Source organism: Solanum dulcamara, chromosome 6, assembly GCF_947179165.1.
Source record: "Solanum dulcamara chromosome 6, daSolDulc1.2, whole genome shotgun sequence".
Lineage (NCBI taxonomy): Eukaryota > Viridiplantae > Streptophyta > Magnoliopsida > Solanales > Solanaceae > Solanum > Solanum dulcamara.
In genome coordinates this window covers 28,296,699-28,314,212 of record NC_077242.1, presented here as the reverse complement: position 1 = coordinate 28,314,212, position 17,514 = coordinate 28,296,699, and the positions used below count along the sequence as shown (strand labels likewise).

The 17,514-nt window shown below is 31.7% G+C and overlaps 1 protein-coding gene across 6 annotated transcripts; it reads left to right on the top strand.

Annotated features, from left to right (window-relative positions):
* Nucleotides 1-13,639: 13,639 nt before the first annotated feature.
* LOC129893350 (protein phosphatase 2C 50) lies at nt 13,640-16,880 on the top strand. 6 transcript variants are annotated; one of them, XM_055968868.1, is made up of 6 exons: nt 13,640-13,784; nt 14,027-14,092; nt 14,515-15,330; nt 15,490-15,828; nt 15,921-16,026; nt 16,135-16,284. In XM_055968868.1, exons 3-6 carry the CDS (start codon nt 14,554-14,556, stop codon nt 16,167-16,169), a joined length of 1,257 nt encoding a protein of 418 aa, XP_055824843.1. In that variant the 5' UTR covers nt 13,640-13,784; nt 14,027-14,092; nt 14,515-14,553; the 3' UTR covers nt 16,170-16,284. The 6 variants fall into 6 exon arrangements, with proteins under 6 accessions (XP_055824843.1, XP_055824842.1, XP_055824839.1 ...); XM_055968867.1 differs by lacking the exon at nt 16,135-16,284 and adding an exon at nt 16,364-16,880 and having other exon boundaries at nt 13,641-13,784; nt 14,606-15,330; XM_055968864.1 differs by lacking the exon at nt 16,135-16,284 and adding an exon at nt 16,364-16,880 and having other exon boundaries at nt 13,641-13,784.
* The last annotated feature ends 634 nt before the right edge of the window (nt 16,881-17,514 follow it).

Sequence of the window (17,514 nt, the reverse complement as noted above, 5' to 3'; positions counted from 1 at the left end):
ACAAGTGCCTTAAGAATACATTGGGAATAGGCCGCTCATGTAATGCATTATCCTTAACCTTTTTGGAAAATCTGAGTTCGAAATATCAATCAAGGGGTCAAAACCTGTGGAAAAATAGTCTCGGTGGATTTTTAGGACCCGTATATCAAAATATAGATTTTTGAAAAAATTGCGCAAAACAGTAAGGTGCACGGCAAGTCCGCATCGCGGACTTGCTTGCCTCCGAGCTGCGGACCTGGAAATGTGTTTTTGGCCGAATTTAGTTTTTAGCAGGACACTTTAGACTTTTCCCTAATTGTTAGCTAATGAACCTAGACGTTTTTAGGACCTAATCCAACTCTATAAATTGACCTAAACCTCTAACTCTATTCATTCTTCTACAATTTACCTACTCAAATATTTCTCTCTTTACAAAAGACTCTTAGAGGCTCCATTGAAGACTTCAAGTAAATTCACTCAACCTCACCATAAAAACTCTCAAGTTCTTCCAAATTATTTGGTTTTATCACTTAAGGTATATGGGTATTGATTCATGAATTTTTTCATCCATGAAGCCCAATCAAATTTCTCAAGGTTTTCTATCAAATTAAAGTATGGTATTTTATGGATTTTATGATCTCTATTCCTATTGCATGAATTATGATTCAAAGTATGATCATGAGTCTATTTTGATATAAATTGATGGTTATTTCATTGAATTGAAGAGTTTTCCATGAATTTTCCTATTTTGATTTCTAGGATTCATTATGTAAAATATGAGTATTTTCAATTATACTTCCTAATGATATTATCTATATGAATTATGTATGGGCTGAAAGAAATTTTATGATCATGCATGTTTTCAAGTCAATTTTATGATTTTCAAGTCAATTGATCATGCATTCATGTCTTACCCTAATTTCAAGTATAAGCTATGATCATGAATTTTCAAGTATGAATTATGTCTATGTATGTATGATTTATAATGTGAAAGGACAATGCCCGCATTGCACTTATGTTATGAAAATGAGCTACTCTCTGATTTTCAAACCTATGATCTTGACTATGATATATGTCATTATGATTTCTATGCTATGTATGTATTCCCTAGGATTTGACTTAGCACTGAATGTGGACTTGAGGTGGGGACTCAAAATATGGATTCCTTATATAAAGTCTTTTGTTGCATAACTACGTGCCACCATAGGTACAAAGGGATTAGAGGCGAATACCCAAATCTCTAAGAGGTGAGTACATGAAATATCAAGGCTTGGAGGTGAGTACCCGAGTCTAAGAACTAAAGGTGAGTACCCGATTCACACAACCGCTTAGTTGATCCACTTAGGCATGTAGGAGTCTACCTTGGCAAGTAGTCTCCCACTTTCCTCCGATGTAGGGGTAATATTGGGATTCCATGGTATAACTCGCATGGTCTTATTGTCGGTTATGGTTCATATCCCACATATGTATGGTACTTTTCATGTTCTAAATGACTAATCCTATCTTTTACTTTATATGATATTCTTATGGTTTATTATGTATTGATCCTTCTTAAAGACTACTTATGATTTTTACTACTTCTCCTATCATGCTATTTAAAATGGTCATTTGTACAAACATGATTTTCTATGCATTGCATTGCCTACATACTTAGTACATTCCAATGTACTAATGCATACTGTTTCTTTATTAGGTTTTGAGGTTTGTTGAATATGGGTAGTAAGGGGTAGTACACCTGGGATAAATTTTTCTGTAGAGGTCTAGGATCCTAAGGTATATTGACAAAATGGAATATGAGTTAGACTTGCCATTTGAGTTGGCTTTGGTTCATCCGGTATTTCATGTGTCAATGTTGAAGAAGTTTGTGGGTGATCCAAATTCTATTGTGCCAATGGAGAATGTGAGTATTGAAGAGAGTTTGACTTATGAGGAGATTCCGATTGAGATTTTAGACCGACAAGTGAAGAGGTTAAGAAATAAAGATGTTGCGTCCGTCAAAGTATTATGGAGGAATCAATAAGTAGAGTGTGCTACATGAAAAGCAAAATCGAACATGATGAAGTGTTATCCGTATCTCTTTCTTTCCACTCGAGCCTAAAGGTACTAAGTTGTTCATAATCAAATCGATTAAACTCCTATGTTCCAGTTCCATATGTCATTCATATGCATGCATGATTCATGAAAATGATTTTTTCTCAAGAACTATGTATTATGTTAAGTATGAAGTTTACATGTTCCATGTATCTTTCAAAGTGTACTCATATTCATGTTGGGTTGCTAGTCCTTTTTTCATGTCCTTCCTATATTAGTTGAATCTCATTTGAGGACGAATGCTTTCAAGGGGAAGATATTGTAACATCCCTCAAAATGCTCACAAGTGCTTTAAGAATGCCTTGGAAATATGCTGCTCATGTAATGCATTATTCTTAACTTTTTTGGAAAATTTAAGTTTGGAATATCGATCAGGGGGTCAAAACCTGGCTTTTGATGAACGGATAAATTAATTCGGCACCTAAGTGTACTGTCACGACCCGACCTAGGGCCTAGTTGTAACACAGCGATTGAAACCCCGAAGGGATCCAACCAAGCCTCTTTTACATATCCTAATCATATTAAGGTAAAGCAAAAGCGGAAACATCATAAGAGATTCTAAACCATGAATAGTAAATGAAGAATGTCACATTACAACATAGATTCGAAATATTTATCCAACTAGATGCCTCTACACATGAGTAAGGGCGGGGGCTAAACTATATCCCTACCTCACCCCCAATATGAAATATAATAAAAAGTCTTTGAAACAATAACCAACTCGATGACTAGTCCCCGATAAATAAGGACCCACCACAAACACCGTCGGATAAAAAAGCTTAACTAGCCACGTGGACGAATATGATCTTCAATCTCAACCCCTATATTATGAGACAATATAGGCAAAAAGTATGCATTAGTACATTGGAATGTACTAAGTATGTAGGCAATGCAATGCATAGAAAATCATATTTGTACAAATGACCATTTTAAATAGCATGATAGGAGAAGTAGTAAAAATCATAAGTAGTCTTTAAGAAGGATCAATGCATAATAAACCATAAGAATATCATATAAAGTAAAAGATAGGATTAGTCATTTAGAACATGAAAAGTACCATACATATGTGGGATATGAACCATAACCGACAATAAGACCATGCGAGTTATACCATGGAATCCCAATATTACCCCTACATCGGAGGAAAGGGGGAGACTACTTGCCAAGGTAGACTCCTACATGCCTAAGTAGATCAACTAAGCGGTTGTGTGAATCGGGTACTCACCTTTAGTTCTTAGACTCGGGTACTCACCTCCAAGCCTTGATATTTCATGTACTCACCTCTTAGAGATTTGGGTATTCGCCTCTAATCCCTTTGTACCTATGGTGGCACGTAGTTATGCAACAAAAGACTTTATATAAGGAATCCATATTTTGAGTCCCCACCTCAAGTCCACATTCAGTGCTAAGTCAAATCCTAGGGAATACATACATAGCATAGAAATCATAATGACATATATCATAGTCAAGATCATAGGTTTGAAAATCAGAGAGTAGCTCATTTTCATAACATAAGTGCAATGCGGGCATTGTCCTTTCACATTATAAATCATACATACATAGACATAATTCATACTTGAAAATTCATGATCATAGCTTATACTTGAAATTAGGGTAAGACATGAATGCATGATCAATTGACTTGAAAATCATAAAATTGACTTGAAAACATGCATGATCATAAAATTTCTTTCAGCCCATACATAATTCATATAGATAATATCATTAGGAAGTATAATTGAAAATACTCATATTTTACATAATGAATCCTAGAAATCAAAATAGGAAAATTCATGGAAAACTCTTCAATTCAATGAAATAACCATCAATTTATATCAAAATAGACTCATGATCATACTTTGAATCATAATTCATGCAATAGGAATAGAGATCATAAAATCCATAAAATACCATACTTTAATTTGATAGAAAACCTTGAGAAATTTGATTGGGCTTCATGGATGAAAAAATTCATGAATCAATACCCATATACCTTAAGTGATAAAACCAAATAATTTGGAAGAACTTGAGAGTTTTTATGGTGAGGTTGAGTGAATTTACTTGAAGTCTTCAATGGAGCCTCTAAGAGTCTTTTGTAAAGAGAGAAATATTTGAGTAGGTAAATTGTAGAAGAATGAATAGAGTTAGAGGTTTAGGTCAATTTATAGAGTTGGATTAGGTCCTAAAAACGTCTAGGTTCATTAGCTAACAATTAGGGAAAAGTCTAAAGTGTCCTGCTAAAAACTAAATTCGGCCAAAAACACATTTCCAGGTCCGCAGCTCGGAGGCAAGCAAGTCCGCGATGCGGACTTGCCGTGCACCTTACTGTTTTGCGCAATTTTTTCAAAAATCTATATTTTGATATACGGGTCCTAAAAATCCACCGAGACTATTTTTCCACAGGTTTTGACCCCTTGATCGATATTTCGAACTCAGATTTTCCAAAAAGGTTAAGGATAATGCATTACATGAGCGGCCTATTCCCAATGTATTCTTAAGGCACTTGTGAGCATTTTGATGGATGTTACATGTACTTAGAATGATATTCTCTTAGTTAGGTCGAGTGACTTTATATTCTCTTAGTTAGGTCGTGTGACTTTAGGAGACTTATAAATTCATTAATTTTGCATAATGAACACACCTGAATGAGTTGATAGTAAAATATTTATTTGGGTTTCGATATCTAGGACATGTAACCCTAGTTTACATTTATTATTGATAAAAATCCAAGTAGTTAAAGTAATTAGTAGTTTCTAATAACCCTCCCCCCCCCCCCCCAATTTTTCAATAGTAGTTACTTATTTGAATTTCAACATCAAATTATAAACAACTCTAGTATGATCTCTGTGGAATTCAACTTCAACTTAGTTGTGTTATTATATTTTGCAATCGACCGCTTTAATCCCATAAAAGGGTGTAGTTTGGGCGATATCAGTCATCACTCTCCTCACTAGTTGAAGGTGAATGGGATGTCAGCGCTTCACTTGGTATAGGATCAGACAACAATTCCTCATTCCTCTTATGATTCTTTACCCCATTTGGTGTTTCTCCACAACATCTTGTCTGATGTTGGCAATGCTATCAGCATTAATGTCTCCCTTATTTTTCATTCTCTTAGTATTAATTTTTTCTTTGATACCATGTTGTCACGAACTTAGACCTCCATTAAGTGTATCTTGCAATACTTGACAACTCTTTCATGAATTTTTCACGATCCTGCAAGCTCAAGTAAGCTTTTTTAACACTAGATCGCTAAGGGAATGTTCAATTAAAGAAAGATTCAAGAGAAAATCCAAATGAAGCTTTTATATTGCTTAAGACTTAGAACATTTGCATGATGCCTTTACAAATGAATGTCCATCTATTAGTACTACTCACCTAAGTGCTAATTTGCTAACATAAATTGTACACAAGTCTTTATTCTAGAATTGTCTACGCAACTTGAATGTTTCAAGAACCTTCTATGCGAATCCATGGAATTCTAAGATCTTTCAAGGAGATTCTATATATATATCTAGAATATTCCATTAAGGTCTAGTCTTTCTCCATATGTAATTCTATCGCATGAGCAACTTTGTGGTACGTGACGCTTAAGTGGCATGCTGACGTGACAGGTCATCATATATGTCTCATAAATTAGGGCGGAAAGAGTAACATATATGACATGCATGTATCGTTTTTGGGCAGTTTACAAGTTGTCGGCTTATTTTCTTGGTGTCTATTTTGGCTTTCTGCGTGATTCAGTCACCAGGTTAGTGAAAAAAGGTGTCTGACGAAAAAGAAAAGTTTGTTGCTTGGTTGTTCACCTTCGGCTAGAAATTGAAAAGCTTTATTGAATTGAATTTTCTAAGCTCTAATCATGTCTATTCATCATATTAATTATGAAAGTAATTTGGTCTTATTGGTCTTAAGGCATTGCGAAGTGTGTGTTAATTCCCAGCAGGGAGGAGACGTGATGTTTATGCAGTTAAAAAGTGAATTGTGTGGTATTTATTTGAGAACTCATTCGTGTTATTCTTTTGCTAGCTGAAGTTTGATTGATAAAGATGTCGAAGATTTAGGATAAAATATTATTTTCTTTATTTTAATTTTTGTGATATAGTTTAATTTAGTATGGAGTTTTTGAAAGAAAATTTTTTCTGAAATTTATGATTTAAAATAATGTAAAAATATTTAAATGACTATAAATTATTTTATTAAAGATAAAATTAATATATTAAAGTTAACTTATTAAAAAAAATAAGTCATACAAATTGAAATAGAGAATGTAGTAGGTAGCTAAGTGTTAGTGTATAGGGCTAGTAGTATTAATTAGTACTCGTGTTGCATGTTATTCTGTAATTTTCGCTACTATCTACTATTTTATTTACTTTGTGTATATTGCTATCATTATTTTTCTTTTAATCTTATTTTGCTTTGATTACACCTTTTTTTTAGTCAAGATGTTTCAAAATGATTTTTCTACTTCCGCAAAGATAAAAGTAAAAGTAAGATCTAAATATATTTTACTCTTTCCATAATCACTTAAAATTATATGAAGTATGTTATTGCTATAATTATCTTTACACATATCATAATAAAGATTAAAAAAATATTAAATATTTAAAAAATTATAAATAAATAAATTTAATTTAATAAAAAATTTAGATAAATTGAGTTATATTTTATTTTCAAACCAATTTATTTCTGTCTAAATAATTTTTGAACAAATTAATAGTTCATCTTAACTTAATTTATTTTTACTTATATAAATTTAATTTTACCCGCTTATTTAACACGCGAGTATTACTAAAAGAAAGTTATGCAATTGAGATATTTTGTAAATTGGTTCACAGATGGCGTTGTTGTTTTTATTGAGGAATACGTGGCTAATTTGCAGTCGGTGGAGGTCCGCAGTTGAATACGATAGGAAAAGATTTCAGATTTTCATATAATAGTGCCACGTTCAAGGTTGTTCACCCATCTACTCTACTTTCTCATTATTATTATATCACTACCTCTTTTTTATATTGCAAAAGATATGAAAAAGTTGTACCAATAAATAAAATATATGAAGAAGGATTATTAGCATACGCTTTTAGATAAGTAAACTAATTCGTCTTCCAATCTCAAATTTAAGTTTTAGGTAAAAATTTATGAAGCGGTGATTAGATTAATTTTATTGTATGAGGTATAATGTTGATCAATCAAGAACTTCAAGATTCAGAAGATGAAAGTGACGAAATAAAAGATATTGAGATGAATGTGTGGCATACTAAAAGCGATATGATTAGAAATGAGGATATCAGAGACAGCGTAGGAATGACCTATATGATGAACAAGTTGAGGAAAGGAAGACTTGAGATGATTGGGCATATGGAGAGAAGATGTGCGGATGCCCCAATAAGGAGGTGTGAGAGGTTAGATATTTTGGGGTCTAGATGAGGCAAAAGTAGGCTGAAGAATTATTGGAGACAGGTAATTAGACAGGACATGACTCAACTTATAGAATATATGACTTTAGATAAGTGAATATGAAAATCGTGGAGAAGGAAAACAAGAACTAGATCTATACAATGACAATGAGATTACAAAATCAAGGTCCAAAGTTATGGAGAAAAATATCTAGAAAATGGAGAAGAAGAAAAAAATAATATTTTTTTAAAAAAAAATGGTCTTCACGTGCTCAAAATGGGTACAGCACACGCAATGTACCAAGTCAGCACAAAGTGTCAAAATGACACATCAGAACCTTACTTGAGGTGTCTAAAATGAAAAAAACTTAGTTGAGGTGTCTAAGTGAAAGTTGGTGCCAACTTTAGGGGGGGCACCGATGAGTTCCGCCCCCCATTTTATAAGATTTCACTAGATATATTGATGTGTGTATTGATGATATAAAATATATTTATCTAATCAAGTACTCCAATTGATGAAATAATTACAAGTTAATATATATTAGTAGCCCAATAAAAATAGTTAACATACACTATATAACTTAAAAAATTCAATTGCATATCCGAACAAAATTGGGGTGATTTTGATAATTTTCTCAATTTTGAATTTTTTTATGTTTATAACCAAAAAATCCCATTAAAAATCACTTAAAACAAGGTGGCAAACCAAATGAATCATGCATATGAGTTAATAAATTGTATCTTGGTCAAAAGCAAATATAAAATATTGTATAATAAAATCAAAAGTTTGAGACAACAACAAATAAAAGTATGAAAATTAAATCCTAAGTGAAATGAAAATTAAACCCTATATGAAGGACTTTATATACCGAATGCTAATAAATATAAACTTTTAAGTTAATATCGGGTTATCGGTTAACCCATTAAGAAAAACTCGTAAACTGTTAAGAACTGAAAATTCGATAAAAAAAAAAATTAAAATTATTATCAAAATTGCTAAACTAATAATTCATTATTAATAAATCAATATCTTTTTTAAAAATTTAATTTATCGATTTTAATTCAATTTTAAACAGCGTTAAATTTAAGTGAGTATTTCACCACTACATCAAATGGGGTCAAAATTCATTACAGAAAACCTAAGTTTTCCTTTTCTGGAGATATCTAATGATTTTGGCTCATAGTGGACTTCATTTCTAGAATAATAAAGTTGTGAAAAAGAAGATTGAGATCAAAGATATACCGAAACTAAACTAATTAGAGGTTTAATACTTTTTTTAATTATAATTTTTTTAAATACTTTTTAAAATATTTGATTTGATAATTGTTAAGACTTATATATATATATATATATATATATATATATATATATAGTTATAAGTATTATTTTAAAAATATTAAAGATTTTATGTTTAAATTTATACTGAATATTAATTAGTTTGATCTTTATATTCCAAATCAAGCCAAGCAGATTTGGAAGTTGGACAAACATCGGAGTCAAGGCTGAAATAGCGACAATTGTCCCATATTTTGTGGGGAAGCAACAAATTAGCAATACCAAACTCATTTCTTAATTAAAAATTCCATCATATTTCTATAATATATTTTAATAACGAAATATTTATGTTCACCTTGATTAATTCATTAGATGTTTTCTACTATTTTATAATATAAATTATAAATAATTTTATCCATCAAAATTTAGATTAACGAGAAAAAAATCACATATTATTTATTGATTTTATTAAACTTTGAATTATGACCCCGACTATTCATTCCAACTTTATTAATCATTAGACTACTTTTACATAAGGGAGGATTTAAGATATTAAGTAACAATTTAAATGAGGTTTTTGTTTAGATGCATTATTTATATTTAAAAATTTATCAAATAAATACCAATATTTAATTATAAAAATGATAAATAAAATTAATTGTGGATTTGATTAAAATTCATAAACTTCAAATCTAGATTTTATCTATTTTCAAATCGATGTTTAAAAGGAGGAGGCATAAGATATTTTATGCAGCAGGGAGGTGAAGCATAAGCCCCGAGAATGGGGTGTAAGTCTCGTGGATCTATATCTTGTGTATTTTTAATTTTATAGTATCATTACTAATAAAAACAAACAGAAGTAAAACTCTCAATAGTTTCGTAAATAAATTTAAATAAATTTATCAATAATATAAAAAATATTATAAGTATTAGTTGAAAAGCTAACAACACAAAAAATAATAAAAGTTGAAATAATCTTTAAAATAAAATCATCATTCATCTCCACATCTCTAATCATTTCCACTCTCAACTAATATTTTCACCAATTATTGTTTTTATATTTTAAAGAAGGAGACAGGTAAAATGTATAAGAATAATGACAATAAATGGATAAAGTTGTATCAGGAACATCTCTCCTCTTTTTTTTTCTAAAAGACAAGGAGGATAGTACTATGAAATCTCTATTCTATCAATTATCTAAAAAAATATTTATGAAAATGTCATTTTCTATGAGGGTTACTATCAATAGTTGAGTTAAGATTTTTACTAAGACGTGTCAAAATATAAAAAAAGTATTTGTTTGCAACAAATTTTAAAGTGATAAAAAATAAATTACAATCACAAATAAAATATAAAGAAACTTAATTTTATTGATAAAATAATGTGAGTGAAAATCTATATTCCTTGATTATTCTCTACTAGATTTCTCTGCTATTCGAGAGCCGTTAATGACGTATTTTTCAAACTAAGATCATTTAGACTTGATCTCGATGAAAGAATTTTGTGGATCTTCTTAAAATATTTGATTGTTAAGAAGAGTGTGGCCATATCTTTATAGCTTTATGAATATGCCAAGAATTTATGGAATATTCAATATATTATAATCTTTATTAATATCCCAAGAATTTTATGGAATTTATGAGATTCCTTTTCAAGAAAATATAATACCATTTATATAGGCATGAACTGGGGTTAAGGTGGGGTAGCTTTCAAGAATCCTAATTGAAATTGAACAGGTCTTGTACAATTTCAATTGGAATTGAACATGAATTGTAGATTCCCAACTAAAATTAAACACATTTTGTAGAGTCTCATAAACTTTTGAGTGTAGACTTGATAAAACTCAAAGATGAGACTTGAAGTACCCATAAAAATGGAGCTTCCACCTTTGCGATTTTGTAGCTTCAAATTTGCAGATTGATTTATGAGAAAAGAGATGAAGGAAAGATTTGATCCCATGAGGCGTGCCAATTTATTTGCAATAAATTTTAAAGTGATGAAAAATAAATTATAATCATAAATAAAATAAAAAAATATAATTTTATTGATAAAACAGTGTGGGTACAAATCTGTTCCTCCATTGATTCTTCTCTCCTAAGATTCCTCCCTGATTTGAGGGTTATTAGTAGCGTATTTCTTGAATGTAGGATGATTTGGACTTCTTTAAAATTTATTTGATCTCCATGTAAGGAGGATTTTTATAGATCTTCTTGAAGTATTTGATTGTCAAGAAGAGTGCATCATATCTTGATCACTTTATGAATATCCCAAAAGTTTACGACATATTCAAGATGCATATTCAAGGAATTATATTACCCTTTTATATAGGCATGAACTGTGATTTGGTGTGGAGTAACCTCCAAGAATCCGAACTAGAATTATACACATTTTATAGAATCTCCATTGGATTGAACATGTCTTGTAGAGTCCCAACTAGAACCTAACACGTCTTATACAGTTCTACGAAATTTTGATGTCTATGGTAATCACATGAGAAAGCCAACAAAATAATTTTTGCTAATGAAAGAAGAAGATAGTTACATTATAATTCGACTAGATACATAATAATAAGTAAAGAGTGTGTCATTTAAGTTGTTTAAAAATAAAAAAATGCAATTAAAAAACACTAAACCTAAACCTTTCCGTTTGTGTTAAAAGGTGTCAACACTTGTATATATATATTTAATAAATCAAAATTTGACTTATATATACAATGTAGTTATTCAGCAAAAATGTATCGTTTGACACCCCTTTGGCAAGGGTAACAATGTTTATTTTTATATATTTTAAAAAGAAAACAATCACTACAACCGAAAAAGTATGATAACCTAAAGTATAAATATTATTATATCAATAATAAAAATAAAATTTATAGCAAAACTACTTTAAAAATATAAAAATCAAAATTAATGCCTATAACATATATTTTTATGCGTGAGACTTATTTTTATGTTCAGAATTTAAGTCGTATGAATTTACTATGCCTTCTATTTGCGCTCCAAGACGATTTAATACTCTTTGAAATTCATCCCAAAAACACCTTTAAAAACACTATTCCAAATTCTAGGGCTGGGCAAAATCGAATTATCGAACCGAATCGGCTATTTCGATATTCGGTAATTTGGTTCGGTATTCGTTACTGAAATATAAAATTCGATATTTCGGTTTCGGTTTCGATATTCGGGAAATACCGAATACCGATTTTTTTATTATTATTAATACAAAAAATGGAAAAAAAAGAAGAAAAATTATCAAAAAGAGAAGAGTTTAGTAAGAGGAAACTATACCATTTTTTCATTTCCCTTACCATTTCCATTTCAACTTTCTCACATTTAGAGCATATAATATGCACACTTTCAAACACGTACATTATGAATAATTGCTAAAATTTAAATTCATGTACATGTAAAAATTATAAATTATAATTTCAAATTTATGCAATTGGTTAAGAATTCTAATTTCACTTTGCATGATTCACCATGTCCGTTATCTACATAAACTGTTTGGTAATTACATTGAAAATGAAAGATTCCAACTCTTTCATATCTTTGCAGGAACTAATTAATAATTAGTGCAGTAATGTAGAATTTTTGGATAATTCAAAGAAAACATATGTATAAAAATTATGTGTGATATATTAGAGATTTTTGTTTTCACTCTTTTTCATCATTTTTATTAAATGGTAATATTTTTTTTGTTCTGTATATATTCATAAATTATTTTCTCTTTGTTTATGATATATCATTTCATCTCCGTAGAATGTGGCTTCAGAGCAATTTCGGTAAGTTAAAATGCATATATTACTTAATTATGGTGTAGTAATAAAAATGTAAGTTAAAATATGTATTCTTTAGGTTAATGTAAATATGAAATGCGGATAAATTTTTATTGTACATTAACTATTAAAAAAATATGGTATTACCGAATACCATACCGAATCAAAGTTTGTTTTACTGATTTCCGAATTAACGAACCAAAGTTTGAAAGTTTGATATTTGATATATACTTTGAATTAGCGATTACCAAATTACCGAATCCAAACTTTAAAAATATCGAATCGAATACCGAACGCCCAGCCTTACCAAATCCTAAAACTAGAATATTTATTTTTTATTGAAAAAGATGGTATGCGTCAGTTTGTCCGGCTTGACTCATCTACCCAAAAGGTTTTGTACGTGAAAAACTAAACCTCAACGTGGCAAGGACAGAGACTTAGTGTGGGTCTCACCCACCAAAATTATTATTTTAATATTTTTCACAAAGGCAACTAAAAAGATCATCCCATTAGTTCACCGAAAGAAACATTAAAAATCAAAGCGGTGGGTCCATAACGAATGAAAAGAAGCCAACTGGTTGGACAGATGTCCGCAAATTGGGACCCACTTGACTAAAAATTTAATAAAGGCATTTTTGTTTTTTGGGTTTGTTTGTCATATTTTTGGGTTTGTTTGAAAATTTTTAATTTAATTTTCTACTAATATGTTTAACACTTTAAAATTAAAAAATATTTTAATAGTCTCTCTATTATACTTTATTTTTCATTCTTACTAAAAATAAATGATCCATGATATTCATTATTTTAAAAATTCAAGATATTAATTAGTTGTTAGTTTCAGTCTTTACTCTTATTAATCATAATCAGGGTTATGAAGAAATATTAATATGATGCAAAGAGAAAAGTTTCATAATTAGAGGAGTAATAAATGAGGGATGATTAAATTTAAATTATTTTTTAATTAATATTTTTTAAGAGGTGTACAAAACAAAATATAATACATAAAATAAAATTGAAGGAGTATGTTTTATTTATTTTTAATTCAAAATTGTTTGGTTTTCAAATTAAAATCAAAAAAATAAATTGAAATGGAGGAGGGAGTACATAAAAGTCTCGACACATCACACACTTTGCTTTCTAATCTGTTTCTCTATATTCTTTTCAATTAGGAATAGTATTTTTTAATGAGAGAGGAACTGAAGTGTTGGTCTAACCTTTTTTCTTTCTTTTAATTTTTAGTGTGTCATTAATGCAAGATTGTTTTGAAACGGTAAGCAACTTGTCACTTACCTTCCTTCCTTTTTTATTATTACGAGTATTTGTTTATTGAATTATTGTATAAATTGATTTGTGTATCTCTAATCGAACCTTGTTTGTGTATGCATAATACATGCCCACAATAAATATGGAATGATTAGTCTCTAATAACAAATCCTTTCATGCACCCTTATTGATTTGTTTGACTCTTGAATTATGGGGTTCTCACAAACTTTTTGATTCAACTAACTTTAGGCAACCAAGAAGAAGTTGTTTCATGTGTTTGCTTGAGCACCTTCATGTTTGGTCTGCTTTGAGCTTGTAAGTCCTTTCTTTCAATAATAAAGTTTGAATCTTTCTATGTTATGTCTGTCTTGTTAAGCAGTGACCACTAGATTTGTTGTTGTTTCCAATTAATTGGCTATTATATATTATAGGTGATAAAAAGTGATTCTTTGTTAGGGGTTTGCTGCTAATGTGTCGTTGAATGGATAGAATTGGAATAGAAGAGTAGAAGATGCTGAATAGGGTCTTATGGATAGTGATTCCCTTAGTTTGGACTTTGGATCCATATTCTCTTATATCATAGATTTACCCATTTCAGCTACTTATTCTGTTTTTTTTTCAAACCTTTTTCTTGGCTTAAAACTTAAGTAAATTTTAGGGATTTGAATTTGGGTTGGTTAGAAGAAAGGGTACTGATGGAAGAGGTGTTTCCAACACTTGCTGTATCATATAATTAGGGAAAATTGATATACGATGAATCAGTACTACCCACATGTATGGACTTCATTGGATATGAGTTGATACCTAACACGACTAGCTTGCTCTCAGAACCTAACAAGTGCAAACATCCTTCTTCGGTGTCCAATCATAGAGTGCCAAGGGACAAAGCTAACCTCCTTATGACAGTTGCTGATTGCCATGAAATCAGGAAAGGAAACAATTTTTCTTCCACAGTAATAGCTAATGGGAATTGTTTGATTGCTACTGATGTAAACGATGGTAGATCTATGGAGAACAATTTGATATCACCAACTGATGAGCTTTTAGGAAATATGACTTGTTCTAATTCTCTAGTGGATGAGCGTGGCCACATGCCAAACCAAGAATGTACAGATTTGGAGGTGGTTAAGTCTGGGAGAACGCCTCTTGGAGATGAAGACAAGAAGGTTGGTGTATCCCAGACTCTGAGAAAGTCTTATTCGTGTAATTTGGCTAATGAGTTGGTTAATGAGTCAGAACTTGTAAGTGATCTTGTTTCCACTGTAGTTGAGGGTGCTGAAGATTTTAAAAGAAAATTATCTCCATCCCTTCTTGAGACCTCACAAGAGATAAAGATAAGTAGGACAAATGTCCTTTGTTTTGATTCTGTGCCTCTTTGGGGACTCACCACAATTCAAGGAAAGAGGCCGGAGATGGAAGATACTGCTATAGCTTTACCAAGGTTTCTGAGAATCCCTTCCCATATTCTCACGGATGCGCCAGTTTCTCATGCCCTGAGTCAAACACTTACAGCCCATTTATACGGTGTTTATGATGGACATGGAGGCTCTCAGGTGAATTTCTATCTGTTTTTATTACATTTTACTTTTGGTTTTGGTCTCTAGTAACACAAGAACTGTTATTGCCTGCATGTATAGAGTTCATTTCCTATGTGCTTGTGTATTTTTTTGTCATTTATGTATACGTATTAAGACCAACTGTTTGTTCCATAGCAGGTTGCTAATTATTGTCATGAGCGTCTCCATATGGCATTATCACAGGAGATAGATATTATGAAAGAGGATTCACATAATGGAAGTGTTAACTGGAAGGAGCAATGGTCAAAGGCTTTCTTGAATTGTTTCTGTAGAGTCGATGATGAGGTAGGAGGGTTCTGTAGTGAAACAGATGGAATTGAGCCTGACCTTTCAGCCATTGCTCCTGAAGCAGTTGGATCTACAGCTGTAGTTGCTGTTGTTAGTCCAACCCATATTATTGTTGCGAATTGTGGTGATTCAAGGGCAGTCCTTTGTCGGGGAAAACTGCCCATGCCATTGTCCGTTGACCATAAGGTAAAGCTTGTGTTTGTTGTTACGTCACTGTGCAGTGTTTCTTAAGTTTTTGTTTTTGCAACCATATAATTTTCGTCGTTAATTTTTTTCAGCCAAATAGGGAAGATGAGTGTTCACGAATAGAAGAACTGGGAGGGAAGGTCATTAATTGGGATGGACATCGTGTTTCTGGTGTTCTTGCAGTTTCAAGGTCAATTGGTATGTATATTGTACTAGCCACCTGCAAGTTTCATTATACTGTTGTATTTTTACTGGAGAGGGTTAAGCGAGTCATTTATATTGTGCTTAATTTGCCCATGGAAATAGAGGCATCAAGCTATAAAAGGAATCTTAAGCCATGATGGACCAGACCTGCACATGCACCAAAATTAACGTGATATACCATAGTAGTGTCAAAGTTCATCCCTGAAGCAGCCCACTGATGTTGGATAACGACGTCTGACTTCAGTTGATATGGTTGTCATTTATTATTTGCAAACTGTTATCCTAGAGATCAAAGCTTTCTTGATTTGACGAGGTTGTCATTTTACTGCAGGTGATAGATATTTAAGGCCTTATGTGATTCCAGATCCAGAAATGATGTTTGTACCCCGAGCAAAAGAAGACGACTGTCTAATTTTAGCAAGTGATGGCCTATGGGATGTTTTGACAAATGAAGAAGCTTGTGATGTAGCGAGGAGACGAATTCTTCTCTGGCACAAAAAGAACGGTGGTACTTTGAGTGGCGAAAGGGGTGAAAACGTGGATCCTGCTGCTCAGGACGCTGCAGAGTACTTGACACGAGTTGCTCTCCAAAGGGGCAGCAGAGATAATATATCTGTGATTGTGGTCGACTTGAAGGCACAGAGGAAATTCAAGAAGAAAACGTAGGACTAGGCCATCTTCGTATTTCATTTTGTGGATGTAACATTGGAAAGTTATCGTACAGGATGATAATCAAATCAAATAGTACCTCATATTGCAGATTTTAGCTTCCTTTTTAATTAGGCTGTTACCGTACATGATGGAAGTTATTCTGACAAATAAAAATTCAGCAAAGTTGGTTCAAAGAACACACTACTGACTTCCAGCAGATCATTTATGTCACTGTAGTGTAATGTTGTCTTCCCAGAACTCTCTCACTGAACAAACGACTAGACAAGTAGAAACAAGTAATGCCAGTGAGCTTGCTGTTCTCATATCTCTCCATTTCTTGAGGTCCATTTTCTGTTGTCATTTCTTACCAATTGGCATGCTATGTATTGTTTTTCCACTTTCTTTAATTTCCCCTTCTCTGCGGATTTGCTTGTCGAGTTGTTCCAAACCAATTCACACTGCTTGCTTTTCCTTTATACAGCAAGTACCAAACATTTAAAAGTTTATTACGTTACATGCTGGAAATCAAACAAAATTGATACATTGTTATTCGAATACATGGTAGAAAATCTGTGAATGACAAGTTAAAGAAAGTTGAGGAATGACTATGAGATGTTCAGTCTCTCTCCCCACAAAGAATGATCCTACTTTACTCACTTCTGCACTAATCAGACAACGCCAACTACACAAGCAACAAGGTATCACCGGCAGCTGGGAATATACGACTCATGCTCCTTTAAATTTGTTTAAATTCAGTGGATGGTGTAGCTACTGAGATGAATGCAGTCAATTATATCTATACTGAAAGTTGGTTAGGCACCTCTCATTCTG

Excerpts from the sequence above, each read along its gene's own strand:
- LOC129893350 (XM_055968864.1), top strand. The coding sequence starts at position 14,554 with ATGGACTTCATTGGATATGAGTTGATACCTAACACGACTAGCTTGCTC. Across the intron at positions 15,331-15,489 it reads ATGGACATGGAGGCTCTCAG|CAGGTTGCTAATTATTGTCA; the intron begins GTGAATTTCTAT and ends TTTGTTCCATAG. Across the intron at positions 15,829-15,920 it reads CATTGTCCGTTGACCATAAG|CCAAATAGGGAAGATGAGTG; the intron begins GTAAAGCTTGTG and ends AATTTTTTTCAG.